This window comes from Magallana gigas, chromosome 9 (genome assembly GCF_963853765.1).
Source record: "Magallana gigas chromosome 9, xbMagGiga1.1, whole genome shotgun sequence".
Taxonomy (NCBI): domain Eukaryota; kingdom Metazoa; phylum Mollusca; class Bivalvia; order Ostreida; family Ostreidae; genus Magallana; species Magallana gigas.
Genome location: NC_088861.1, coordinates 14,828,433 through 14,855,744, shown reverse-complemented (window position 1 = coordinate 14,855,744; position 27,312 = coordinate 14,828,433). Strand labels below are relative to the sequence as shown.

At 32.2% G+C, this 27,312-nt stretch overlaps 2 protein-coding genes and 1 long non-coding RNA gene across 4 annotated transcripts; 2 read left to right on the top strand and 1 right to left on the bottom strand.

Annotated features, from left to right (window-relative positions):
- The first annotated feature begins 404 nt into the window (after window positions 1-404).
- On the top strand, window positions 405-6,780 carry LOC105345662 (protein draper). 2 transcript variants are annotated; one of them, XM_011453885.4, is made up of 7 exons: window positions 405-1,518; window positions 1,609-1,649; window positions 1,739-1,864; window positions 2,046-2,135; window positions 2,296-2,436; window positions 3,241-3,369; window positions 3,587-6,780. In XM_011453885.4, exons 1-7 carry the CDS (start codon window positions 1,439-1,441, stop codon window positions 3,775-3,777), a joined length of 798 nt encoding a protein of 265 aa, XP_011452187.3. In that variant the 5' UTR covers window positions 405-1,438; the 3' UTR covers window positions 3,778-6,780. The 2 variants fall into 2 exon arrangements, with proteins under 2 accessions (XP_011452187.3, XP_065926830.1); XM_066070758.1 differs by having other exon boundaries at window positions 407-1,518; window positions 2,296-2,415.
- A 10,869-nt stretch (window positions 6,781-17,649) lies between these two features.
- On the top strand, window positions 17,650-18,609 carry LOC117692284 (uncharacterized). The gene is made up of 3 exons (XM_066070594.1): window positions 17,650-18,018; window positions 18,162-18,343; window positions 18,425-18,609. The coding sequence occupies exons 1-3, from the start codon at window positions 17,913-17,915 to the stop codon at window positions 18,509-18,511; spliced, it is 375 nt and encodes a 124-aa protein (XP_065926666.1). The 5' UTR covers window positions 17,650-17,912; the 3' UTR covers window positions 18,512-18,609.
- Window positions 18,610-21,135: 2,526 nt separating this feature from the next.
- LOC117692083 (uncharacterized) lies at window positions 21,136-22,367 on the bottom strand. The gene is made up of 2 exons (XR_004603527.2): window positions 21,962-22,367; window positions 21,136-21,832 (listed from the first exon to the last, which is right to left on the bottom strand). It is a non-coding gene; the product is annotated as an uncharacterized lncRNA (long non-coding RNA).
- Window positions 22,368-27,312: the final 4,945 nt, after the last annotated feature.

Genomic DNA, 27,312 nt, shown 5'->3' with positions numbered 1-27,312 from the left:
TTTTAAGTTGTCATACTTTGAAGTCTGTTTCCTTGCTTATCTGTTCAGAAATCTAGGGATAAATACTCTCTGACAAACTCTGTTTTATGCTTACATGTAACAGTTAAATCATGTTGACATTGTGATTGCAAATGAGCATCAAAACTATATCAAATATTTTCTGAAAAAGACATGGAATAATTAACTCGTAAAAGATTTATTTCATATGAATAAATCAAGATCACGAAATACGGAAGAAACCGTAGTCGGTCCGGTGTATAAATAGTAGTCTAACAAGTACGAAAAACGTCAATTAGCATGTGTCTTAATGAGACAATGTACCTGTTGACAAGGTCATTGTAGTGACCACCGAACTTGCGGAAAGATGATTTTAATCTGGGTTCTTCATTCATGTATTCTTGTATCAACAACTTGTTTGTTATTAGCTTGTCTCGTTTAAGAAATTCTTCGTATGTGGAGCATACTCTTGCATAAGGAATAAGCTGAGAGATATAAACCCCATAACCATGTGATGATGGTATATTGCTATATTGTACGACAGTAAGGGAAGTTGATGATGGAAAAAATAAAATCATGGCGTTTATCATAAAGTTTTGTTGCTAGCTATATATAGGTTACCTTTAACATTTTTTTTCTAGAAAAATACCTAGATGTCTCAGAATCTGTGGTATGTTTTATTTCATGCTCACTGGGATATATTGAGTTAACATAAGAGTGAAAGTAACTGTCAATAAAACACACCAGTAATTTATAACTTTCATTATAATTCAATGCAATTTTACATTGCTTTTGTCTGTTGAAGAGGAGGGGGCTTTTATGATAATTGGTTAAATGATACAAATGTTAAAAACAAAATATGTTACTTAATTTATATGTTTATAAATCATGACTCGCCTGATATTTTAACGTACAGGAAGATAACTTGTCTTATTTTTAGAAATTGATTTTAACAGCCACTTCCTTGTTGTTCATTTACAGATGACTCAACAAAGATATTTGAAAAAAAATACTAAATCGAAAATCAAACCAGAATATATGCCTTTTCTTTTTTTTTACTTGTTTTAATTTGGAGTTTGTGTTCTTAATAAATCTAAATTGTATTAGCTAAAGTAGTTCATAATGTAATTGATGAATTGTCAGAATCAAAATCATGAACCAATGAACGATATAAAAATGTTCTAGCTATTTGGTTATACTTTGAAATGTAATGAGCTAAACTATACAAAAAAGCAGTTTCAAAAGGTAACAAGCAGGGTGTAGATTAATACAAGGAACGAATAATTCACACTAATTATAATCGCGATATGCATGTTACTGCAAGGAAATACGCATAAGCTTTATTTTTGTTTTGTTCCTTGTTTTGAAAAATTAATATAAACAATCTATCGATAATATTATTAGATATTTACAAACAGACAAGTGACTGTTTCATAGTGCAATGCATTCAATTTTAGTGAAAATTATTCTGTTTGAACTGGTAATTGAAAAATGTAAACTTGACGGGGAAGAGAGATCAACGTAAGTAAAGTCGAAAGTTGATATGCATCAACTAATTATTATAATTATTTATTATATCTTTGTACATACAATTAAACTTTATTAATTTAGAATGAAACTAAAAGCAGCAGCTATGTCGACAAAAAACTTTAGTAAGTATCTCTTTCAAATGATGTTAAATGAGATAGAACTGAAATACTTTTTTAACATTTTATGTACCTCGTTTTGTGTTTATTTCAAGCGTGTTCAGCGGGACTTACTGGAAACAACTGTAGCATTCAGTGTCGCTATCCCAGTTTTGGCAATAACTGTCAGAGCATATGCAACTGTAACAACTCCAGTTGCAACGCTGTAACTGGTTGTATTGGTAAATTTAAATACACTTTGAGTTTTATATGATATAATTATTCAAATGCGTTATTTTGGTCTCCTTTTGGCTCTCTTTATTTCCTGTTGAAACGTTACTATTTCAAAATTATTTGTTCTTTCTGTTTCATTCAATATAAGATCCATGCTCATGTTTTCTTCCACGAATTATTCTCTTTTAGTGGGCTCTCCAACGTTATACCCTGTTTCAAATTCGTCACCAGTCGTGGAGTCATCTCATTTCCTTGATAACAAAATCGCAACCCCAAAACGTAAATTAAATGAGTATTTGAAAATATTTGCAAAGCTAAATGTAACAATATTAAAAGAAAAAAAATATTGGTATTATAATTATACAGAATCATGATATATATGGGCAATTTTGAGGGTGTTTTTAAGCCTACATATTAAAAGTTTTAATTCGTTCACTAGTTTGCCCAGTTGGGTACTTGGGCCCAGAATGTGAGTACACTTGCAGATATCCGAGCTACGGTAGTGGATGCCAGATGAAGTGTAACTGTACAGAAGAACTTTGTGACCTCGTGAATGGATGTAAGAATATTACTATTGAACGTAAGATTCACGTTACATATTTTAATCCACTATTAGAGACCATTTTATTTTAAGAACCTTTCCTTAAAAACACATGCGCACTGGGTTTTTTTGTATGGGTAAACAAAGCTAAGTTTTCAAATAAGTTTCCTTAAGAAATCGAACGATCAAATGTAATCCCCATTTAATATTTGTTTACTAATACATTTAATCGTTATTGAGAGGGAAATTTAAATGTCGGAAAATGTGGGGTTTTTTTTCATTTATGTGCTTTTGCAAACCAGGAAAAGCGTATGTGTTAGCATGTGTCAACAATACCTTTTTTGAATCCATAAGCATGAATATGATTTGAGGGTGAAAGCTTGATGGGAGAGTATTCTTAAAAATAAAAAATAAAAATAATGAATAGAAAAGGTTAATATAAAACGACGGATTGCAGTTGATATTAAAAGCATTCAATGCACATGAAATGAAAGCAATTGTGGTATCCAACGTTAAAGTCTTATGACTTTGCATGCAAAAACTATGTAATGACATAATAATTATAAGCATTTATACTTGTAGTAAAGACAATTATATGTTAGTATTTTTACGTTTATTGCTAGTAGTTTTACTAATGAATTGTTTTAAATCTGAAATTCCTCATCGCAAACATGCAGATTTTAATTCGAGAAAAAGGTCATTAAGTAGACGTTTACTGCCATTCAAACGTCTCATACTTACTATTGAACACGTTTACCATTTATCATTAAACAATGATGCCATCTAATGGTAATCATGATAATGCATTTTTTGGTCCTGCTAAGGTTTTAAGTTTTTCAAAAGGTTATAACAGCTCTGAATTTGACGAATTTTGTCCCTGCAATCAGTTTGAAGATGGTTGTCGTAAGATTTGTAATTGCACTGACGGTATTGATGACCACATATCAAACTGTAATGTGTCAGATTACAAAGGTAAGACACTTTTTTTCTGGTGCATATATGAACTGCTATGAAGTTTCCCTAGCTTAAGGAACAATTTGTAAAGATGCAAAATTATGAAATGATATTATTTATTCATAATATTTTACTAAACTGTACTGTACCAAACTTTACTTTAAAACATCAAAATAATTATCTTTTTTACAGTCATGTTTATATTTTTTGTTTATTTAGAGTATCTTATTTTCAGACAAAAAATGGAACAATTCATATACTTTGCGAATTGCCGTCATCAATATTGGGGCCATCGACTTATTCGTATTATTAATCTACATCTGCGTGCATATTAGAACCCAAAATGAGGAAAACAAATATCAAGTCCAACATGTTGGTCTTATTATTAACAGGGATCATTTATATGAAAGTATAAATGTTGTGTAAAGTTAAGTGATTGACCATTTATGACTTTTTCTTGATATTTGTTAAGTGTTTAGTAATATTTCAATTTAAAACATAAGATTAAACCATAGTTTAATTTTTTTCCATCTACTATTCTTTTTTTCATCGTAGTGTCAGGGGAGGGGGAATTGAACTTTTTCATTTTTTTAAATGTCTACTTATCTTTATTGTGTGAATTAAAAAAAAAAAAAAAAATTTTTGATAACTTCTGCTTGGTGAAATGATAAACAGGTGATTATTATTATCTTTTACACATTTTTTTTAAAGAAATACGTACTTTTTTACTGTTCCTATTTTATCTTATTTTCAATTGTTGGCTAAAGAGCAAATGTTACATATGATATGAAATTACGCCCTCTACTGGAAATTATAGCTGTTGTTTTCTCAAGAAAGTTCTCTAGGTTTAAAGTCTACGTTCTTAAGTAGTATCTTGTTACATGTAACTATGAAATTTTTACAGTTCAAACGATTGTCATTGTCAATATGAGCTATTATGCGTCAATCACATTGAAATATTTGTTACATCATCAATTGTCTATCCTTTTTTCGTGTGTTTGGTATTATCTAGTATATATTTAGATACTGATATTATTTCTATTTTAAAAGTATTTATGAAGCGCAAATTTCCATCTTTTTATTCATTAACCAATATGTATGCGTGCTTAACTTATCAAATAAAAGGTAATAGCTTCTAATACATGTAACTTCAATTTTAAAAAGATAAAAATAGCCAAAAAGGTTAAACCATGATTATCAATACTATTACATATGGGAAGTTATTAAAGAATGTGCATTGATGAAATTACCTATTTGATATATAAAAAGTAATTGGTAAATCTGTTATCAGATGTTGTGATAATATACCGGGTATATTCAGATAGTAAACGATGCAATACTTCAAATGTTAAAATAAGATTTAGTTTAAATTAATATACAGCTTTTAATTGGTTTTCAGTTCTCCTATTTGATCAAAATTATTTGGCTTTGTTTATATAAACTTATCATTTACATATCAGCAACTAAATCAATTAACAGAATGATTGAACAAATGATGATAATACAACTAAGAACCATTTCAAATATCTTGCAACTCATGCTACATCCATTACTGTTAAAAGTGTTTTTCTTCATTTGACGATACTGACAGGCATTAATGATAAGCTGAATGATGGGTTCAGCTATTCCATAACAAGCTTTTACAATCTGTACAGGTGATATTAGATCCTCGGTACTGAACGCGACGATAAGAGCCAGTATGATCTGTGGCAAATCCTCCAGCAGTGTGGATATCACTGAAAGTGTTACTGCGCATGTGCCGTTCTCTTCGTCTTGGTCATCGTCGTCGCTGTTGTAGATCCCATAACACTTTGTAAAAACGGTACACAAAAACAAAATAGTTCCAAAAATGGCAAATCCTAGAATACTTAATCTCACTTTGTCTCCAATCAGGTCTGTTTTGCCTTCGACGTAAAAATCCCAATCCAAAATAAGATCAGCTACTTCTAATGCAAGCTTAAAAATGAATAGTAAAACTCTTTTGTGGTTTGCCATTATGAGTACACTGTATTCAGTCAGCTAAATGACCACACCAAAGTCTTAAACTCAACTTTTGACATACAATTAGCTTTCAGTAATAAACTGAAATCGATTAATACCGTGGTATTATAGCAGTGGTATGATTAGCGTTTCCTTTTGTCATACTGTAACATGAATTTATCCTTGTAGTTGATATAAATTTTGAACACGTTGCTTCCCACTAGTGATTACATGTACATATATGTACATTGCACAGAATCAAGATTATAGGAAATAAATTCATGAAATTTAATGGAAAATTTCCTATCATAGTTAAAGGTTATGATTATGAAAAAAGTGAAGCCAAAATATTTATTACAATATTTTACTATTAAAGAATGAGATGTACTACGGTTTTCATTCATTCAAATAATTTTCATTTTTTGTGTGTCTTTTATCTATGTATAAGCTAGTTAGGATTGTTAAGCGACTTTGTCGCATGGTTTTTGTCTCTTGGCTTCTTGATTAGAATAGTTAGGGTTTAATCGTGGGGACTGTATTTAGATATACAAATACACTGTTTTGATATGTATTTACTCTAGTCAAAATTTTAGCGATAGCAAAAATGTTAGAGCAAGGGGTTTGCTTCCTAGACATTGCTGAAATAGATAATGAATGATGCTTTTTTATAACACCCCAAAGAATACAAGAAGGAACACCAGGTGAAGTATTGCTACCTGGGACAAGTAGAACTGTGTATATCCTATGAAGACTACTCTGAAAGTTGACCCGAGGTTGAATACACAGGGATTAAACCAATGAATATTCCAGTTCAAAATTCGTATTATATATTCGTATATATATTCGTATATGCATCCATGATAAACCAAGTTTATCTCAATGGAAATCTGTGGTCATTAGAGTAGAAACATGCAATACAATCTTTTAAAGCATCCAAATTGGCCTTAATACAATAACATTTTTTGAAAAACGAAACTCAGATTAAATATTCCTACTTGCATCAGTTTATAATTGATATCCACTAATACAAGGAAGTTGTACAAAGAATCAATTGAGTGTTGGACTTTTTTTAAAACTTCCTTTATACAATGATTTATTTTATTCAAAATAAGATTATATCAATTACATTTCGTCTAATGAATGAAGTAAGTTTTTGTCTTTTGTAGTTTTGATTTTATCACTGCTACAGTTTGATAATATAAAATGCAATGTATCATTTTGTAACCCATTCACCGTAAATAAAATGTATTCATCATTTAAAAAAATTGTACATGTTTGGTTTTGTTTGAACAAACTTACATTACGTTACGTTCAAAAGATAGTATTCTTCCTTAAATAAACTAGGCATGGAAACATTCGAATTAATTTGAAACGTTTCAAAACTACGTACGATATTGTTACATAAATGTTTTGTTCATTTTTCCTGTTATCTTCCATATTAAACATATTACAAAGTCACACCAACGCTCTTATTTTTCTTTGTGTTGATTGCTACTTAAGGCGAATGCAAAGGGTTTCCACCTAGCTCTAAATGCATCTACTTGAGGCACATTGTCTGTGTATACCTGTCTACGACTTCGTATTTTTCATCCAGCTCTTTTTTGCCGTCCCTTTTTTTTATATCGTGTTTCCTTACCTATCAAGTGAAAAGCAATTCTGTGCAAATTGTCATCATGTGCATAAAACCCCTACAACATCTTAGCTAGACTTTATCATTAATTGTAAATGCTTTAGTTGCGTTCACAATTCTGGAAGGGGACATTAAAATGTATTTGAAGCTGTTTTGGTCATGAAATATAAGCTGTATTTCAGACAGATTGATGTCAACTTTAAAACCGATACATGTATGATTTGGAATATCGTTATGACACCGAAATGTTTTTAAATGGATTTTGTGTTGGAATTAAATATAAGACTTACAGTCGTTACATCAGGTACCAGTTACTTTTTAATGTTTCTTTTTATTTATTTAATTTTTTTGCAATCAAATGTTTATGAGTACTTGTTATTGAATTTTAATGGAGTTCTGTTAAATACATGTATATACTCGCTAAAGAATGAAGCAAGTAAAAATAAAAATAATTTTATTGAAACACGCTATGATTACTTGGGTAACTTCAATTCCTAATTATTCAAAGAAGAAAATAATATACCTGTGTTACTGTTTATCTGTCTTTTCTAATCAAAACCAATGTGCTTATTAATGGGGCGCCTGTAAAGTGCGAAACGAAATCGAAACGAAACGAAACGAAATCAAACGAAACGAAACGAAACCAATCGAAACGAAACGAAATCAATCGTAACGAAACGAAATCAAACGAAACGAAAACAAAAATCGAAACGAAACGAAACGGAATTTAAACAAAACTAATATCAATTTTGACTACATAAAAGTGAAAATAAATTCATTGAAATGAATTTTTGAACCATAAAATATAACTACCTGTATGTTTCAGGTTGCCGCTGTAAATTTTTAAGCCGATTATCCGAAATTTGCAAAAATTATATAATTATGTAAATAAGTGATGCACATTCCTATACCTTTTAATGTTTCTAATTTGTTTCATTAAATGATAAAAATGATATTCAGACGTTTTGAGAGAGAGAGAGAGAGAGAGAGAGAGAGAGAGAGATGCCTTAAAACTTATCAGCGACATCACATACAAATGTAGCAAAGTATATACGCAAGTTTTGGAGAGAGAAAAAGAAAGAAAGAGAGAGATAGAGATGTGAGAATGATACTAAAGGGGACATTCTAACAACAATTTTCTTTCTGTCGATTTGAAATATTGTAAAAACGAAACGATCGAATACAATGTGATTTAGAGCATACTGGTTGGTTATCAGTTTCTAACATATAATAAGAATTGTTGTAATATGTATAGCATGAATTTGGCAAAATTAACTTGCAATATAAAGATGATTATACTGTAAACGTATTATAAAACTGTCTTTACCCCTTTGGCTATGTATTCTATTTTGCGTTTTTGGCGGAAAACGGCGTCCGCAAAATCAAGTGCATTGCCAAATGTAAAATATATAAGTAGATAAAAAGGTAAATTCAGAAATGCGCTAAATCAAATCCATGCTAACTTGTTGAGTAATTATATTCCGCCAAATATTGTACACCCTAAATATAGTGCATTTACAGTATTTAAGGAGACATTCCAACTACACGATTTTTTTTATATCGATATGAAATATTGTAAAAATGATTAAAATACATTGTGCGTGCGTGTGAAAGGGAGAGAAAGAGGAGATCATGTTTGATTTAAGGTAAAAAAAAAAAAAAACAGGTAAAAAACCTCTTTATATTGCACTTTAATTTTGTCAAATTATGACGTCCAAATTCATGCTATACTTTCTTATTATATGTTAGAAACTGGTAACCAACCAGTATGCTATAAATCACATTGTATTCGATCGTTTCATTTTTACAATATTTCAAATCGATAGAAAAAAAAACTGTTGTTAGAATGTCCCCTTCAGTATCATCATCATATCTCTATCTCTCTCTCCGCCAAAACTTGCGTATATACCTTGCTATGTGATGTTGCTGATAAGTTTTAAGGCATCTCTCTCTCTCTCTCTCTCTCTCTCTCTCTCTCTCTCTCTCTCTCTCTCTCTAAACGTCTAAATATCATTAAATGAAACAAATTAGAAACATTAAAAGGTATAGGAATGTACATTGCTTATTTACATAATTATATAATTTTTGCAAATTTCGGATAATCGGCTTAAATACTTACAGCGGTAATCTGAAACATACAGGTAGTTATATTTTATGGTTCAAAAATTTATTTCAATGAATTTTTTTTTCACTTTTATGTAGTCAAAATTGATATTAGTTTTGTTTAAATTCCGTTTCGTTTCGTTTCGATTTTTGTTTTTGTTTCGTTTGATTTCGTTTCGTTTCGATTGGTTTCGTTCCGTTTTAATTGGTTTCGTTTCGTTTTGTTTCGTTCGATTTCGTTTCGTTTCGTTTTGATTTCGTTTCGCACTTTACAAGCGCCCGCTTATTAATGCTCTTTGCATCCACCATGAATGCTAACATATTCATCTTCATGTATTTCTGTTTATCTGTATTTTCTAATCAAAACCGATGTGCTTATCAATGTTCTTTGCATTCACCATGAATGCTAACATATGTATCTTCAATATTATTTGCTTTTTAGTCTTACTAGCTAGCTAGCTGGCTAGTTAGCTAGCTAGCTGGCTAGCTAGATAGATAGATAGATAGATAGATTTTTTTAAAATGCCCGCCTTGAAAATTATCCTGCCACCCCCACCAAAACTTTTAATTTTTTTCTTATTTAAAACAAAAGAATTGTGAGCTAGGTAATTGTGGGTATTATTAAATCATTGTTCATTATTTATCGTATTACCTTATTTCACCTTTAAATACATTAAACATGAAAAAATAGAAATATTCAGCTTATATTGTGTCCATGTCTCTTTTAAAACTCGATTGATTTATTTTTGAGGTGATATATCTTACATAAAACATCAATGTGTATCTTGGTACATCATATTCAACATAGAACCACAGTATTGAAAATGGTTATACAATCATATATGTAAAAAAGAATTAGGTTTTTTAAATTCTTATTAAGTTAAAAAAAGGTTCAACAGGCCTATTTATCTCATGATTTGCGTATCATAATCAAAAGCTGACAATTTAACCCATTGCGCTACGGTTTTATGCACAAAACTAGAGAAGAGAACACGCGAAACTTTACGATGATTGGACTGTCAATTTTTTTTAAAGAAATTACGGTACAATAAGAATGTGTCCGATATCTACTTTATTAAGAAATGTACATGTAGTTTCAATCTTTATTTATGTGGTTTACATCTTTACATTTTTTTTGCGAATTTGTTTGCAATGAACATAACATAATTCCAATCTAATTATGCAATCTAATTATATACATAATGTTAAGATAAGATTTACAAGCAACAAAATATTACAACATACAGTCTAATATTCAATTTCAGTGATCGTTTTTCTTATTTTGGGCAACATGTTGGGCGAATTTATTGATCAAAAACTAGTTCGAGTTTAGGTTTATGGTTTGATAATAGTTTCATATCTGTTTGAAACCAGTTGCGTGGTTTGAAGGTTTAGCACTAAATGGAAAGTTAGTTTAGAAAAATGGGTGTCATTGCACCCGCATACTTACTAGATTTGTTCTTGAAATTTAAAGAAGATAATTTTTGAACTCATCTGCATTTGCATGAAAGTCTTTATTAAACAGTGCAGACAATTTTTTTCCTGGCAATACCCACATATTAGGTTATTCTGCGAACCCATTGCAAAATTGGCTTTTAACACCATATCAATATTTTGGAAAAGTAAATGCTGCTATGAAAAACTGTATTAATATTCATTTTTCTACACGTATATCAATAGAGATCATTTGATTCATTCAAGGCGTTTGAAACAAGTTAAAAATGACACTGGTTTCAAGTGAAATATCCACTAATTACGTGGTCTTAGCTCAAAAGCCAGACAAATCTTGTTGATTTCAAAGAACCGTAGTTGAATGGCCAGCAATGAAATAGACAGGCGATCTTATTACATGCATTACAATGTGTACTAAAAAAATGATATGAGCAGATCTTTCAATTCTTTTTTTTTTTCATCAACAACTTTGAACGTTTTTCCTTTGCCTGTTGTAAATTGCAAAGGGTAATTCTCAGTGTTTGTATTAATGGATTACCCAGTGTTTGTATTAATGGAATCACTCTCTTCCACATTATTATTTTGGTCAGTACTATATGTACTATCATAGATCCTTTGAGACATAAATGTTTGACGTTAGAACGATACCCATATGCTTCGCTGAGTTCATTCTTTGACAAATGTGCCACACTTGAGTATCAACAACTCTCTTTCGAACACCTCCCCACCATCTTGAAAGGATTTAAAACCACCGAAACCGCACTCGAAGGTGGTTTTAGGTTTCCTGAAAACTTGTTTCAGTTTAAAGCCAATAAATACAAAAACTAGTTTTAGTTTAAAACTAGTTCAAAACCAGTTTTGCAAATAAATGAAAAGTTTGCAAAACCAAATTAAAACTTAAACTAGTTTTTGATCAATAAATCCGCCCGTTATTTTGCTTTATAGAGTAATTTTAAGGTTCGTCGTGCCTAAAAAGGACATCTTATAGATGTGATACATTAAAATATCGTTGAATAGTCAGATAATATGCATAACTGAAATTCATTGCATTGAACGACCACATTATCTGTATTTATCGACTTTAATCTTAACTGATTGACCGATCAACCTTCATTTTTTAGATGGATGGACATATATCTCTTCCTATATTTAGAATCAGTTTGACAACAAATAAATTAAAATTAAATTAAATTAAAATAATTAAAAAAAAATAAGTTCCTACACTTACTGGATGTGTTGTGGAACTTTTTAGATGAATCATGATTTTAAACGAAACTGTCAAATCAAAATCAGCATTTGAAAGAAGAAAGCAACACTTTGTGGTTATTCGTAAAAAAAAAATTAGTTTACTTTCCTACGTATTCTAATCTTTCTTTAGTTTTCGACTGTATTTTCGGAAACCTGGTCATTGCCTAGAAGCTTAATATCTGGATATTAATTTGTTTCCCTCTATTACAGTTTGGGATTAAAAACAACTATAAAGAAAACAAATTCGATCAACCTCCATTAATCCTCTGCTTTTAATAAGATTTCTTCTTGTTAATCTATATTATGCCTACTGTTAACTTACAACATTTGACTGTGGATTCTATTTAGCGACTTTGGCGGAAAACGGCGTTAAATCTCTCTCTCTCTCTCTCTCTCTCTCTCTCTCTCTCTCTCTCTCTCTCTCTCTCTCTCTCTCTCATTATCTAAAAATCGACATTACTGAACCCCGTTTTTTATTATGTCAAATTAAAACTGAATACATATCGAGACAAAGTCCTGACTTTTGTTAAATATGGACTTTCAGAAAGGTTTTTATTTTCAATTCAAATTGTAGCTTTTGAATATAAAATTTATTTTTAGTGCTAAAGGTCACGGAAAACTTATTCAGCTTTATACAGATTTTTATTCGAATCTCTCTATTCAATCTGACCATTGTGCATAACTGAAAAACAATATTTGATGTAGATCCAAACTAGTTCAGTACTGATATCTACAGAAAAAAAATTGTAAAGCACTCACATCTGTTCATCACAGTTTAAACAAGTTTTACAAGGGTCTGCTATTTTCATAATCTTGAAATAAAGTTTCATTTTCGAGTTTCTCCTGATGTTTTATTGCGTTAACAAATCTTATGTATTTGTATTAGTTGTGCTTAGTCAAGTATTGCCTTGTAAAGTTACCGCATTGTACTTGTATACGATTTGAATTATATTACATGTACTGGGATTTCCAATTTTATAAATATTTCAGTAAGCTGGAATTTCATTTTCCTAGTAATTACTAAAAATCTGACTAAAATTAATTACAGCAATTTTCTGTCGCTTTCATTGGAAAAAAAGAAGAATAAACCAAGATAATTAAGTTATAAATTTGATACAATAAGTATTTTTGACATAAATTAAATTAATTATGAATTTGGATTGATACTGTAACATATTAAATATCTTAGATAATATGTAAATATGCATGTGGTGATCAAGTTTACATCTAACACTTATATCCTTCACTTAATGGTTCGTTCTTTTACAGCATCTGCTGCTTCACTCCCCTGGAAATTCTAGCTGGGTATGTGTAGTTAAACATTTACACTGTTGTTTATGAATCTTAATCTTATGAGGGTTTTAGATTTTAGAAATTTAATTAAATGGGCTTTGCACTAGTTACCATTTCCCTTCTTTAATTAGATACAATTCCTTTTCCTTCAAGAATACTATGTAATTCCCGTATCGATAAACGTTTATGTCATTTAGATTACATAATCTTTTAAACTCTTTAATAAATAGTAAAGATTAGCTTCATTATCAAGCTTTTCTATGACTATGAATAGTTGAATTATTGGCGGGAACGGTCCTGGGGAATAGAAAGATATCGAAGAGGACAGTAAAGGCAACGAGTAAAGGTGATTATGGTATGTTCAGATAATTCATACTTGTAGTAAACCAAGTAATAATCCAGGATTATTTATGTCTTTTATACGGTAATTGTAATAAAATATGTGTAAATAGATCTCAAACTAAATTTGATTGATACCTGCTGCGCACACTCAGCGCGCCATGTGCTTTTTTCTTCATGATCGATTGTACGACTATAAATTCTTTTTTTTTAAGTTCGCCAAAGAACATTTGAATACTTAAACAAATTTTATTGTATGATATTGTACAGTCGTTTTACCGGTAATAAATATTTGCCAGTATCGAATGATTTTTGGAAAAATTATTGGAGAAAACGAAATAAAGGTTTTGAAAATCCTAGCTAGGTAATTATAATACAGAAATAAATATTATATATTTTTTGACATTTACCGTATTGTTTACAAATTAAAATGGTGACCCAGATATAAGCTGCTGGCAAAATGACTGTATACATCTTAATCTTTTTGAAAAACACTGAGCAATGACCGTGTGTGTAGTCCAATAATTTGCACTTTTGTAGTGTGGGTTCTGGTTCAATTTGACGACCAGGTTTTCTCTATTGACAAACTTCAAAATCTAGAAAATGATGAAGGGGAAACTGGAGAAAACATGGATTTACATGTAACAGAAAGAGCCAGATGCATGGTCGAGTATAACAAAGAATATTACCCAACAACCGTTATTTGCATATAAAATGTAGATTTAAAAATCCTTTTTTAATTTTTTTAACAATAATGATGAAAATTACAAACAAAATGTGTTTCTCAAGCAACTTCGGTCTTTATATTGTAAGAAGTAGAAGTCTAATTCAAAGAATCTTAGTTCATATAAGCTATAAAACAAAGAAGAAGTAATGAAGAAGAAGAAAGAAGAGGAAACCAAAAAGAAGAGCAGTAAGAGAGATCATTGATTATGCCCATCAAATGTTGACGTAGTATTTATTAACACATGTATCAGCTGCTAGAAAGACCCAATGGGATTATTGTCCAATCTTTGATCAGGTCCAGTCGAAAGACTATTTCTACCTACATAGCTTGTAGTATAGCTATCTTGGTATTTTAACCCACCTGAAGTAGCTACTTTTACCTATCTTTGAAAAGAAATTATATATAAATAATTACATTAAGGCATTTTCAGTATTTGTCAAACGTGTTGTTTATCATCTTCAGCACATGCACAGCAAAATTTAATTACTTTATGAGATGAAGAATGAAGAACGAAATACGTTTAAAATCACCCCAAAAACTGTTTATCTCTAAATGCATGACATATATACATACATTTATATTTCTTTAAAATTGATACAGATTTGTAATCTATTTAAATATAGTTTTAATTCTTATCTACCAATAAATAAAAGTTGAGTAGTTTTTAATGCAAAATTGCTATGTTACAAAGTACTTCAAAATTTTTGCGGTATTCACCACTAGTTTGAAATGTATATTAATCATATTTCACGGATCCTGCATTTGGCAACAAAATGCAAGTAAAGCAAAAAGTAGGTAGAAATAGCAACTGCGGGTAGGTTTAAATACCTGACAGCTTTAGTGAAAAGTGAATAAAAAAATGATGTATAAGGTAATTCATATCTTATATGCATATATCCATTTTACTGTAGGTAAACCTTCTGAAGATAAAGAAAATATGAATGAGAATGAGGGTAAGTGTCAAAAACTGTATATTATTGAATCCATATTGTTCAATATTCTTGTTATCGCTTAAATAATTACAGGTAGTATGATACAATGGGAATTGCACGTAATTTATAATTTCACCTTACGAAAGCTAGAGAATTTCAGGATTTTATATTGTGTTATGTATCTGTACAAATGTATTAATAATATTTTTTTATCTTAAATTATAAGAGAGAAATCAACAACAAAGAGGAAAAAGAAGAGCAATAATGAGGAAGATTCAATATAAAAAAGGTAAGATTTGTTTAAAAATCATTCCATATAAATTTGCATTACATGTTATGAAAAGATTTAATTTCCATATAGAATTAGAATATCAACTTTGTTCCAAGTTCATTCGAAAAAATATTGTGGATTTTTTTTCTCAGAGATTTCTAAAGAGAAAAAACATAAAGAAAATTGTAGAGAAAGAACGCTTTTGAGTGCGCAGCTAGCATTTTTGAAGCAGCTGAATGAACCACTATTGGACTTCATCCTGGAAGTGGGAATCTGAGCTCCCAAGTCTCAAGTGGAGCTGCACCATACCTAAGCCTACTTGGGCATCAAGAACCAATTATCTCTGTAGTAAAGAATGTCCAAAAGTCAAAGGGAAAAAGAGGTATAAACTAAACAATTGAAATAACCACCAATTGTTGTATCTGATTATTCAATCTATGTTATAAAACTTATTTTATTTTTTTAGAGTTGGATTTGGACTCTTTTGGGGATGCCAATATGGCAGGGGTGCCACCAGGAGCTACGACAACACAGAACGTGGTAGTCTCTCCTGTAGCTGAAGTAGCCCTCAACCCCACAGTCCCTCTCGGAGCTGCATCAACACCGAGTCGATAAGTCTTTCTCGGAGCTGCATCGACACAGAGCCGACAAGTCTTTCTCGGAGATGCACCGTCACCAAGCCAGGTTGAGAAGCAAGAGCAAAGAATCTTTGGAGTAAAGAATGCCAAAAAGTCAAGGGGAAGGAGAGGTATAAACTAAACAATTGAAATAACTAACAATTGATGTGTCCGATTATTCAATCTATGTTATTGAACTTATTTTATTTTTTTATCAGGGTTGGATTTGGACTTGTTTGGGGATGCCAATACGGCAGGGGTGCCACCAGGAGCTGCGACAACACAGACCGTGGTAGTCTCTCCTGTAGCGGAAGGGGCCCTAAGCCCCACAGTCCCTCTCGGAGCTGCATCAACACCGAGTCGACAAGTCTTTCTCGGAGCTGAATCGACACAGAGCCGACAAGTCTTTCTCGGAGATGCACCGTCATCGAGCCCTGTTGAGCATCAAGAGACTGAGCCAACGATCTCTGGAGTAAAGATTGCCCAAAAGTCAAGGGGAAGGAGAGGTATGAACTAAACAATTGAAATAACCTACAATTGAAGTGTCTGATTATTCTATCTATGTTATTGAACTTATTTTATTTTTTTCAGGGTTGGATTTGGACTCGTTTGGGGATGCCAATACGGCAGGGGTGCCACCAGGAGCTGCGACAACACAGACCATTGTAGTCTCTCCTGTATCTCCAACGGCCCTCAGCCCCACAGTCCCGCTCGGAGCTGCATCAACACCGAGCTGACAAGTCTTTCTCGGAGCTGCATCGACACAGAGCCGACAAGTCTTTCTCGGAAATGCACCGTCACCAAGCCAGGTTGAGAAGCAAGAACAAAGAATCTCTGGAGTAAAGAATGCCAAAAAGTCAAAGGGAAGGAGAGGTATAAACTAAACAATTGAAATAACTAACTATTGAAGTGTCTGATTATTCAATCTATGTTATTGAATTATTATTTTTTTCAGGGTTAGATTTGGACTTCTTTGGGGCTGCCAATACGGCAGGGGTGCCACCAGGAGCTGCGACAACACAGAACGTGGTAGTCTCTCCTGTAGCTAGAGTGACCCTCAGCCCCACAGTCCCGCTCGCAGCTGCATCAACACCGAGCCGACAAGTCTTTCTCGGAGCTGCATCGACACAGAGACGACAAGTCTTTTTCGGAGATGCACCGTCATTGAGCTCTGTTGAGCATCAAGAGGCTGAACTAACGATCTCTGGATTAAAGAATGCCAACAAGTCAAGGGGAAAGAGAGGTATAAACTAAACAATTGAAATAACCTACACCTGATGTGTGGGATTATTCATTCTATGTTATTGAACTTATTTTTTTTTAAGTGTTGGATTTGGACTCGTTTTGGGATGCCAATACGGCAGGGGTGCCACCAGGAGCTGCTACAACACATAAACGTGGTAGTCTCTCCTGTGGCCGAAGCAGCCCTCAGCCCCACAGTCCCTCTCGGAGCTGCATCAACACCGAGCCGATAAGTCTTTCTCGGAGCTGAATCGACACAGAACCGACAAGTCTTTCTCGAAGATGCACCGTCATGGAGCCCTGTTGACCATCAAGAGGCTGAGCCAACGATCTCGGGAGTAAAGAATGCCAAAAAGTCAAGGGGAATGAGAGGTATGAACTAAGCAATTGAAATAACCTACAATTGAAGTGTCTGATTATTCTATCTATGTTATTGAACTTATTTTATTTTTTTCAGGGTTGGATTTGGACTCTTTTGGGGATGCCAATACGGCAGGGGTGCCACCAGGAGCTGCGACAACACAAAACGTGGTAGTCTCTCCTGTACCTGCAACGGCCCTCAGCCCCACATTCCCTCTCGGAGCTGCATCAACAGAGAGCCCACAAGTCTTTCCAGAATCAAGTTGAGCATTGGGAGCCAGACTTTTCATCTTATTGCGATATAGGGCCAGTGGCGACTTCTTTATCATCTGCTTTTAGAGTGCTACAGAACACACGCAACTCCTGCATGCTGTTAGAGGAGCAGTTGTGTGATTTACAGAGGGCTTACGAAGAGCAGGCTAATGAAGTTAGTTCATGGAGGGGTCAGTGCCTTTATCTACAGGATGCACTTGGTAAGTGAATGAGATTGTACCCTTAACCTGAATACCCACAGTAACTTAATAAAATGTAATTACAATTAGCGATAGTACCACACCAATTAATTTTTTATTTGTATTTTAGATGAATGAATAAATCACATTTTTTTCCTTTTTAGACAAAAGTAAAAGTCCTTTAGAAATGCCGGGAAATGCAGAATCTGTACAAGGTCTCAGCACACGAAAGGAACATTATAGGTCTAAAAGGGGTGTTCAGATCTCGGAATTGCTCCAGTCTAACACATTCACTCCAAAACTAGCTTGCATACCACGCATCCCTTTATCAATTGTTCTCAAAGCGGTAAAGTGATACTTTTTTCTCTCTCTAAAAATATCCTCTAAAACTTAAAACATAATAACCAACCCTACCTCCCTCTTTCAGGAGATTTATTGCTTTTGGTTTTCATCTTTTCTTAAATGGCGATTTGCAAAAGTCAAAACCTTTCATCGGACTGGATCCAGGACATAACAAACGTCGGAGTGAACCTAGAGTTTATTTGGACACAGCTGATGCGTTATCGTGTGCATCCTAACTCCAATGGAAGAATGCAACTATTCTGACATTAGTTAACATCCAGTTTTCAACTATTTATATCCATTTCAAAACACTACATAATAATGACAAGCATGCGCGTGTGCCATACATTGTACATAGTAATATACTAGAATTGAATTTAATTTGATAGCTTGATTAATTGATTGATTATGTTTATACATCTGTGTATTATGCTTACCTAAAATAATGCATTGAATATAACTACATGTATTAAGTAATTGAAAATTGAATGATTGGTTTCGATTGCTGAGTTGTGTTTACTTATTGCAAAATTTACGCATTGATTCATCGTCCCTTATTGCTGCTTTGTTGTTGATTGCGAGTAGGCCCGTGGTATCCTCGAACCAAAATCACCGCGGCCAGTAACGCCATATAATTCCAATAAACTTATTTATTTAAATGCCCTTTTGTTATTTATTTATGTATTTAATTATTAGGTGTCTTGGCATTCTATGTTTTTCGTGGTTTAAGTTAATGTCTTTTTGAAATATTTACCAGTAGTTTATTACCAAAATGCAGCACTACCAAGATAAGTTAATTTTTTTCGAGATTTCTTTTCATGTACAACTTAATCAGACCAACATTTACATATTATTTACATTAATATAATTATATATTTTATCTTAAGAAATATATAAAGTTGCGTAGTATTTTATTGGGTTTATCTAAAGTGGGGGGAGGCGTGTTAAAAGTGCTATATATATAATCTGTCCCGAGATTTTGCCTCCACCACTTTTTGCATAATTTTCGATAATCAAAAATACTTTTATGCTTAAACTACGTTCATCCACAATTATGAAAAATGTCCAGATTATCTGTTTTGAAACGCCCCCTTTACCGCTTCAGGTTTCAAAACACAACCCAAAATAGAAAGTCTACGGGTATTTTGCATCGCATCAGCCATGAAATAGGCCACGGGTTTTTGCATCGCATCAGCCATGAAATAGCCCGGATGATAACGTCGAGAAATTGTGCGAGGTATTCCGAGTAAGTTCCGAATGGTGAAAAGCTGTAAAAATTTTCCGTTATAAGTCCCCGAAATTTGTTTTCGTTTCTGTGAACTTTTATGAGTGAAAATTATAATGTGTCAGTGTTAATATCTTAGATAATTTCCCTTTTATCGATTTCAATTATAATTACACGTTCTTACAAATGTTTTAATGGCAATAGCTGACATTGTAGTGTATATGTACTGGCTTAATATTCTTTTGATTCCAAATACTTTTGTTTTGTTTTTAATGTTTAGTAACTGTGCTGAATATCAAATCAAATGGCATACATATATATACATCGTTATAATAATGTATATTGGTGATATCTGGCATAAAATTCTGATCATTTATGAAATAATTTCAATCAATCATAATTTAAAAAAAACGATTGTCAGAAACTAAAGTAAAATCATGTGCGATTCATGTTTTTTACTTTTTTCTAGTGTGGAACTCTCAAAGGCTAAAAAAAAGTCCTACATGTATATACTATAAGAACTTACGCTCTCTACAAAAACTTGTAGCTGTGGGTTTTTTTCCTCAAGACAGTTGTCTAGGTTAAAAGCCTATTAAATGACTATAAAATGATTATCCTGATAGGATTGCAATAACATTTTTTGGGGTATTACCTGCATCATAAGACATATACAGGGAGCTTTAAAATGACAGTCATTGTCCATGTGTGAGCTATCAGATTATAATTACATCATATCGAACACTCCAACTGCAGTGCATTTTAAACCAATAAAATGTTTACATTCAAAACGACACTCTGATTTTAAAAGAACTTCTTAATATTTTTTATCTCGTTGATATCTACTATTTTGAGTAGACCCCTACTTAAATCAATAGCAACTAAATCGGGCTTTTGACTTGCATATCAATAGTTGTAGCTTACACCCAGTACGCGACGGTGTTAAACATATAGATAGTATTTAAGGTACCTCACTACACCCAGACTTATACTTTTTAAGACACTACGTCACAAGATGGCGATACAACTTTTTTGTTAAACTGTTTATCACGTTCGATTTAGTGGTATATCGTCGTAGCTCAGTGGCTAAACTAGTAAGCATCTGAACCGCAGATCATGAGGTCGAATCCGCCTGTAGCTTTTGTTCATGTTTATTGAATTAAATTTTCGAAAATGTACTTTTTCATCCAAAATTGCACTTTTTGGCCTATTTGACTTAAATACTTCTTACCCATTATGAATATCTATCACAATCAAGTAATTTTCTGCTTATTTGAGAAAATATTTCAAGGTGTAGTGAGGCACCTTAAGATGGAAAAGTTAAAATTGATTTAATATTTAATAATTCACTACTGAAAGATTTTCCATAGAATTCCTTTTTATGTTTAATTTTACTCTTTTTACATTAAAATTAATTTGGTTAATTCATTGAAAGCATTATTGTTCTGATGCATCCTTCTTGAACTTGTACATTAAAGTTTTCTCTATTTACATACATGTACACAGCATAATCCTATTTGCATATTCTTACATTAAAGCTTTCATTTTGCAAAAATTTTGATAGGTGGTGCAAAATCAGTACACTAAGTTTTTATTAAATGTTAAAACAATTATAAACAAATATCAAGACAATAGTAAAAAGACAAACCATGCCAGAGATGCAAAAACAGCGGTAATTCAACTAATTCTGGCCAGATTGAAATTAAAATTTCTAATTTACCAAATTGCCAAAACCATAAAAAAGAGAGCAAAAGAGCAGACGCACAGAATGGAACTGCAGATCATATCAAAACATTTCTGACATTCGTTATCATGAGATGGACTTCGGAACGTTTTCTTACTGTGTTTTCTGTCGCATGATAATTTTATTGCTCTTACAAGAGGCTCAATTATTCCGTACACAGCCTTCAAGATTTGAACCACAGATATCAGATGTGTCGTATGTCTTGCAACAGTGATAGCGAGGACGATTTGTGGCATGTCCTCTGTGACGGTCGACAGTAAAGAAAGAGACGCCATACATGGATGCTCTTCGTCGTCGCTATCAAAAAGATCGCAACACAGAAAAACGATTGTTGTCAAATACAAAAAGGTCCCCCAAATGGCAAATCCTAAGATCCAATTTTTAGTACTCTGCACATTTGGATCACTGCTTTGGGCTATTTCGTATGCAAAATCCCAGTCCAAAATAAGATCAACAGTTTCAGAAACCATCATGAACAATAAGAAGCAAGTTTCCTTTTCGCTGCGCATCTTGTGTGACGTGTTAATCTATGTGAAAAAAGAGTCACAGGGTTTTAGTATTATTCTGAAATGCATGCCCGAAGAGTTCAGATGTTTTTATATTCATTTAAAATATTGAAATACTTTAACTATTTCTAGCGACATCGTTAAACTTACCGGTTTTAAACAATTCCTCTACAATACAGTTAGGTAGCGACTGTGGTTTGAAATCCTTGAGAAGTAATTTTCTGGAAATCTTCGCCGGGCTAAATTTAGATGTTCTAATTTAAGGATAGTGGGATTTCCATCAGATAAATATAGCACAAATAGCATTTATAAACGTTTCCAGGTTACAGAAAATAATTATCCCTTTAATGTATATTTTTATTGCAACCATTTAAAATCAGCGCATTTAAAAGTATATTTCTTAAGATCTTAAATAATGGTTTTGAATATGTTCAATTGTTTGGATGTTACCGAAATCTTCTATGTTAAAGTTTTGCGATCTGATAAGTTATAAACGTGCCCCAATCAGTATCTTTTATTGTTGAAGGTATTTGCGATTGAAGTTTGTAAAGAAATGTTGTTGGGTTACAGAAAAAGAAATATGAAACACATGTTTCATAGAGAATCCTTTTAATGAGAAGGGTGCAAAAAATGTAAACTAAACATTTATAGGAAAACTTTTCGATAAAAATTCAGAGTCTGCTATATAATAAAAAGTTGGTATCGGACCCGGAAAGAGAGTATCTATATATTTTGAGATTGTAATAATTTTATTTGTAATTTTTTAACTTAGTTTGATTCACAAAATACCGGTTTTGCACGGTTATCTGAAAAGATTCATGTTCAAAACAAAGGTCAAGCAAAAAGGAAATAAAAGTTTCAAAAATGATATAATGTTGACGATCATTCAAAATTTCACAACATGGGCACGATAAAAATTTAGAAAGTTGTAGGGGTTCCTTTTTATGGTTTTTCAACGGAACTTTATCTGTTAAACTATCGTTGAGTTTTAGGACAGCATGTCGATTACTTCGAATAATTTGTTACATTAGCATCTATCTCTATCTCTACCTCTATCGCTTTTTGTGTTCTTAGAACTCCCTATAGCTTAAATACTGGTAATTCATTTACTTTAATATTCCATTTTTTAAAGTATTTTCCGATCGAAGATGGAAATTTTATTTCCTTTTTATTAACAATAAAACAAATCCATGGTTATCTGACCTAAATTAAACACAGCATGTTTTTGTAGCTACAATTTTGTTAAAATAAAAACAACACAAAGAGTGGAATTATTAAAAAAATTGGTATTAATGAATTTACATATTTTATTTAAATGAAAAAAATGACAAGAAATTCAACATATTCATTTGACAAATTCAGTGGTAAAAATGTCATCACGTGTTGTAATAATAAATTATAATTTTCAAATTGCAAGCGATGCATTATGACAAAGGTCACGATATGATTATCCAAACATATAAAAGACATACAGATCTTAAATTCTTTTCCATTTTCGTATATAATGATTCAAATTATTTTACCTTTTTATAAATCCCAATTACTTATCGGAATATAAATCATACATCAAAATAGATGAACAAATGATCAGAACACAACTCAGAAACATTTCAAATATCTTGCTGCTCATGCGACAAGTGTTTTTATCCCAAGTGTTTCTATTCATTCGACAATACTGACAGACACATATAATCAGCTGGATGATGGGTTCGCCTATTCCATAACCTGCTTTCACAATTTGTACATCTGATATTAAATCCTTGGTATTGAACGCGACGATAAGAGCCAATATGATCTGAGGCAAATCCTCAAACAGGGTGGATATCAGCGAAAGTGTTACAGCGCATGCGCCGTCCTCCTCGTCCTGGTCATCGTCGTCGCTATCGCAAATCCCAATAAACTTGGTAATGATGGTAATCAAAAACAAAATAGTTCCAAAAATAGCAAATCCAAGAATACTGTATCTTATTTTGTCTCCGATAAGGTCTGTTTTGGTGACCTCGACGTAAAAATCCCAATCCAAGATTAGATCCCCTATTTCTAAAAGGAGTGTAACAATAAATAAGACAACTCTGCGACAACTTGCCATTGTGAATTATCTTTCAGCTGAAAAGAAAATGGAGTAAATTAAAACAATGAAGTAATGAAATTAAATCAGGTGACAGACTAACTTCTAAAAACTCTCTAAAATTTATCTGTACCGTGTTATTACTGCTGTATGGTCAACGTTTTCTCTCTTTATTTTTACTTGTTATACCGTATTTATTATTAGAGTTGATTTAAATTTAGAACACTGTGCTTCCCACAAGTGATTAGGTATCTATTTATAGAAATAATAGCGATATAGTCTAACGTTATTCTAACGTTAACTATATTCTAAGAACGAAAAGCGAAAGTGCAATTATGTCGTTTTCAGAAATCATCAGGTTTACTATGACATTCTAGAAGTATCATTTCAAATTCGCTTGATAAGGAAATCGGATTTAACGTTTGTACAATTTAGATATTTGTTTACACCATTTATAAAATCGTTTGGACTAGCTATAGCTATCCAGAAATTGGAGTTAGTCTAGTATTACATTAAAACTTACATGTGCATTTAACTAGGTCTTTGATGTGTTTAAAAATAGTATTAATCAAGTTTTCTCTCAACGTTAACTAATGCTCAGACTAAGAGCAAAATTTCAAAGCATGTCAAAGTGCAGAATATAGGGAATATTTATAAGGGATATGCTCCATGATTTGCATTTCACTGTATATTGGCTGACCGCATGGGACGTTTCGCGCTGCGAATTTTCGGCCCCAAAATTTAATACCAAACGTCAATGATTTCCCTACATTTAAATAAACACTTGAGATACGCGGTTTTTTTTTAAAGTGTATTTATTTATTCATTGGAATTTTAACGTTCCACTTTGTAAATATTTGCTCCTACAGTCAGAAAACTCGAGAGTTCATTCTATGAAAAGATTAAATCATAAATGATTTTATCATATTATTTCAGCATGATTAAGACCTCAATTGACATACTTTTTTTTAAAACGAATTATTAATTGTTCTTCATATACAAAACTAGAAAGATTTTGTATCATAAACTCTACATGCATTATTTATATGGATTTCACTTGTAAAAAAGAATTGAACAAACGTATTTCAAAATTGTACAGACTTTTTAAATTCGTTTTAACGATTTTAAAAATCGTACCAACGAATTTCTCAACGTTCATTAACTCAACGAAAGAAAATCTATTTCGCAAAATAAATTGTCTGAAATAACATAATGTTTATGAGAAAGTATGTGTGGGAAGTATTAAGACAATTCTCCCTTCAGGGTCGGTCCGTTTAAGTGTATTCCAAATTGTCTCTCCTCGTATATGCACAAAGTGGCATTTTTTGTTCTACTGTAGTTTACTTTTTGGCTTAAAATTGTACGAAATATTCAACAAACTTCCTTAGAGCGCTATTTTTCAAATTTATTCAATTTATTAAGATACAAAACAACAACCTCAGTCTATTTATCAATATTACATGTAGATGTGAGCGATAACGTAATTTTAGACGGCTGTTTCTGTTAAAAGACTCTTAAACATAACGCTGATTCTGTGCACCTTAGTATTAATAATCTTTATTTTTAAACATCAACCTGGGTAATTGATATCCCCCACAACACAACACAAAACATACACATAGGCCTACATACATATCAAAAATTCTCACATGACTTATTTATGGAACAGGTAGCTTTTATATTTTCATTCAGAAAATAATTGCAAAACAAATGCATAGATACAATTTAAGAAGAAGAAAAAACAGTCGGTTATAAATCAGAAAATCGTGTTGTTTAATGGTACAGTGCAACATACTGTAAACGAATTATTTTTGGCGTGTACGATATTTGGCGGAAATTAGTTTTTCAACAGGTTGGCGGGGATTTGAATTAGCTTATTCCTGAATGTGACTATTCTTATACATAGATATATGGCATTTAGCAATGTACTTGATTTAGCGGAGGGCCACATTCCGCCAAAAGCGCTAAATAGAATACACCGCCAAATGTAGTACGTTTACAGTATTTATTCTACACCATATCTAACAAATATCACAATTGAAAGCAGGAAGTACGAGTATTGTATATTAAACTAGACCAAACGGCAAAACATAAAAAGCAGATATTAACGATTCCACATACTAAAATCAAATATTTACAACCGACATAATTGTGTCGTTTCATTAATTAGGCAATACTAACATTAAAAAAAGAGCTATTGAGAACAAACACAATACACCACAGAAAAACATATCAGCGGATTTCTGGCATTCATAGTCATGAGATGCGGTGCTGAACGTTTTCTTGCTCTTTTCTCTTTCATTGAAAAGTTTGTTCACCCGTACCAAAGGCTCAATGAATCCATAAACCGCTTTTGCTATCTGAACCCACGATATCAAATGCGTAATATGACCAGCCACGGCAATAGCAAGGATGGTCTGAGGGAAATCCTCGGTGACGGTTGACAGCAACGAAAGCCACGGTGAGCAGGGATTTTCTTCGTCTTCATCGTTACAGAGATCACAACAAAGGCTTAGAAAGGTTAGGAAATATAATATAGTTCCCCAAATGGCAAACCCTAATATTAATTGCCTTGAACTTTCGTCTACTTTTTCAGGACTTTTGTTGATTTCGTAAACAAAGTCCCAATCCAAAAAAAGATCGATTGTTTCAGAAGCAATCATAATACAGGCAAAGCTGTTTGCATCCTCGCTGCGCATGCTCTTCAATGTGTATTTGCCTAGATGAATTATGAAAAAAAATGATTTAAAACATTAACACAACTATCATGTACGTATTATACGTAGAATTGTTCAAAGCAAGTACGTGTACTAATATTTCTTGGCCATTGTACCGATATAAATAATAAATAATCTATTATAATTTGAAAAGGTGTACTAACTTACCTCCACAAGACAAACAAGAAACAAGATTATTCACGAAAATGTATCCCTTGCTGTAGATTCTTCCAGCGAGGCAATTTTCAGAAAATTCTTCACTGCAAGCTATTCATAGATAATCTATTTCTAGACACACGGGGTTTTTTTATTAGTAAATATAGCACATCATAAACATTAGAAGAAAGCTCTTACTGAGTTTGTTAGTTTGACCATTTTGTTTTAAATCTAATTTATATAACGCTAGACTCTAACTTAAGTCCAAAAGTAATATTTACTGTTTTATTCGTTTGACATGTACATTATATTTATAAAAGTATCACCGTGCAAAATTCACTGTTTAATTATAACTTTATTTTGGACTTTACTTTTAAAATTCAACATCTGTTTCGTAATATTTTCTCACAATTTATTTCTTACAAAGTTACAAGTTTATTTAGTGATTGACACTTTTCGGACTCTATATGTGATTCCAAAGAGACAGAATGCCACGTCTCAAGGACTGTTAATCTCTTAAAACAACAATGTGCAATTATCAGTTTTTCATTTCTTGGCGA

Excerpts from the sequence above, each read along its gene's own strand:
- LOC105345662 (XM_011453885.4), top strand. The coding sequence starts at position 1,439 with ATGCATTCAATTTTAGTGAAAATTATTCTGTTTGAACTGGTAATTGAA. Across the intron at positions 1,865-2,045 it reads CGCTGTAACTGGTTGTATTG|TGGGCTCTCCAACGTTATAC; the intron begins GTAAATTTAAAT and ends ATTCTCTTTTAG. Across the intron at positions 3,370-3,586 it reads TAATGTGTCAGATTACAAAG|ACAAAAAATGGAACAATTCA; the intron begins GTAAGACACTTT and ends TCTTATTTTCAG.
- LOC117692284 (XM_066070594.1), top strand. The coding sequence starts at position 17,913 with ATGCTGTTAGAGGAGCAGTTGTGTGATTTACAGAGGGCTTACGAAGAG. Across the intron at positions 18,019-18,161 it reads TTATCTACAGGATGCACTTG|ACAAAAGTAAAAGTCCTTTA; the intron begins GTAAGTGAATGA and ends TTTCCTTTTTAG. Across the intron at positions 18,344-18,424 it reads TATCAATTGTTCTCAAAGCG|GAGATTTATTGCTTTTGGTT; the intron begins GTAAAGTGATAC and ends TCCCTCTTTCAG.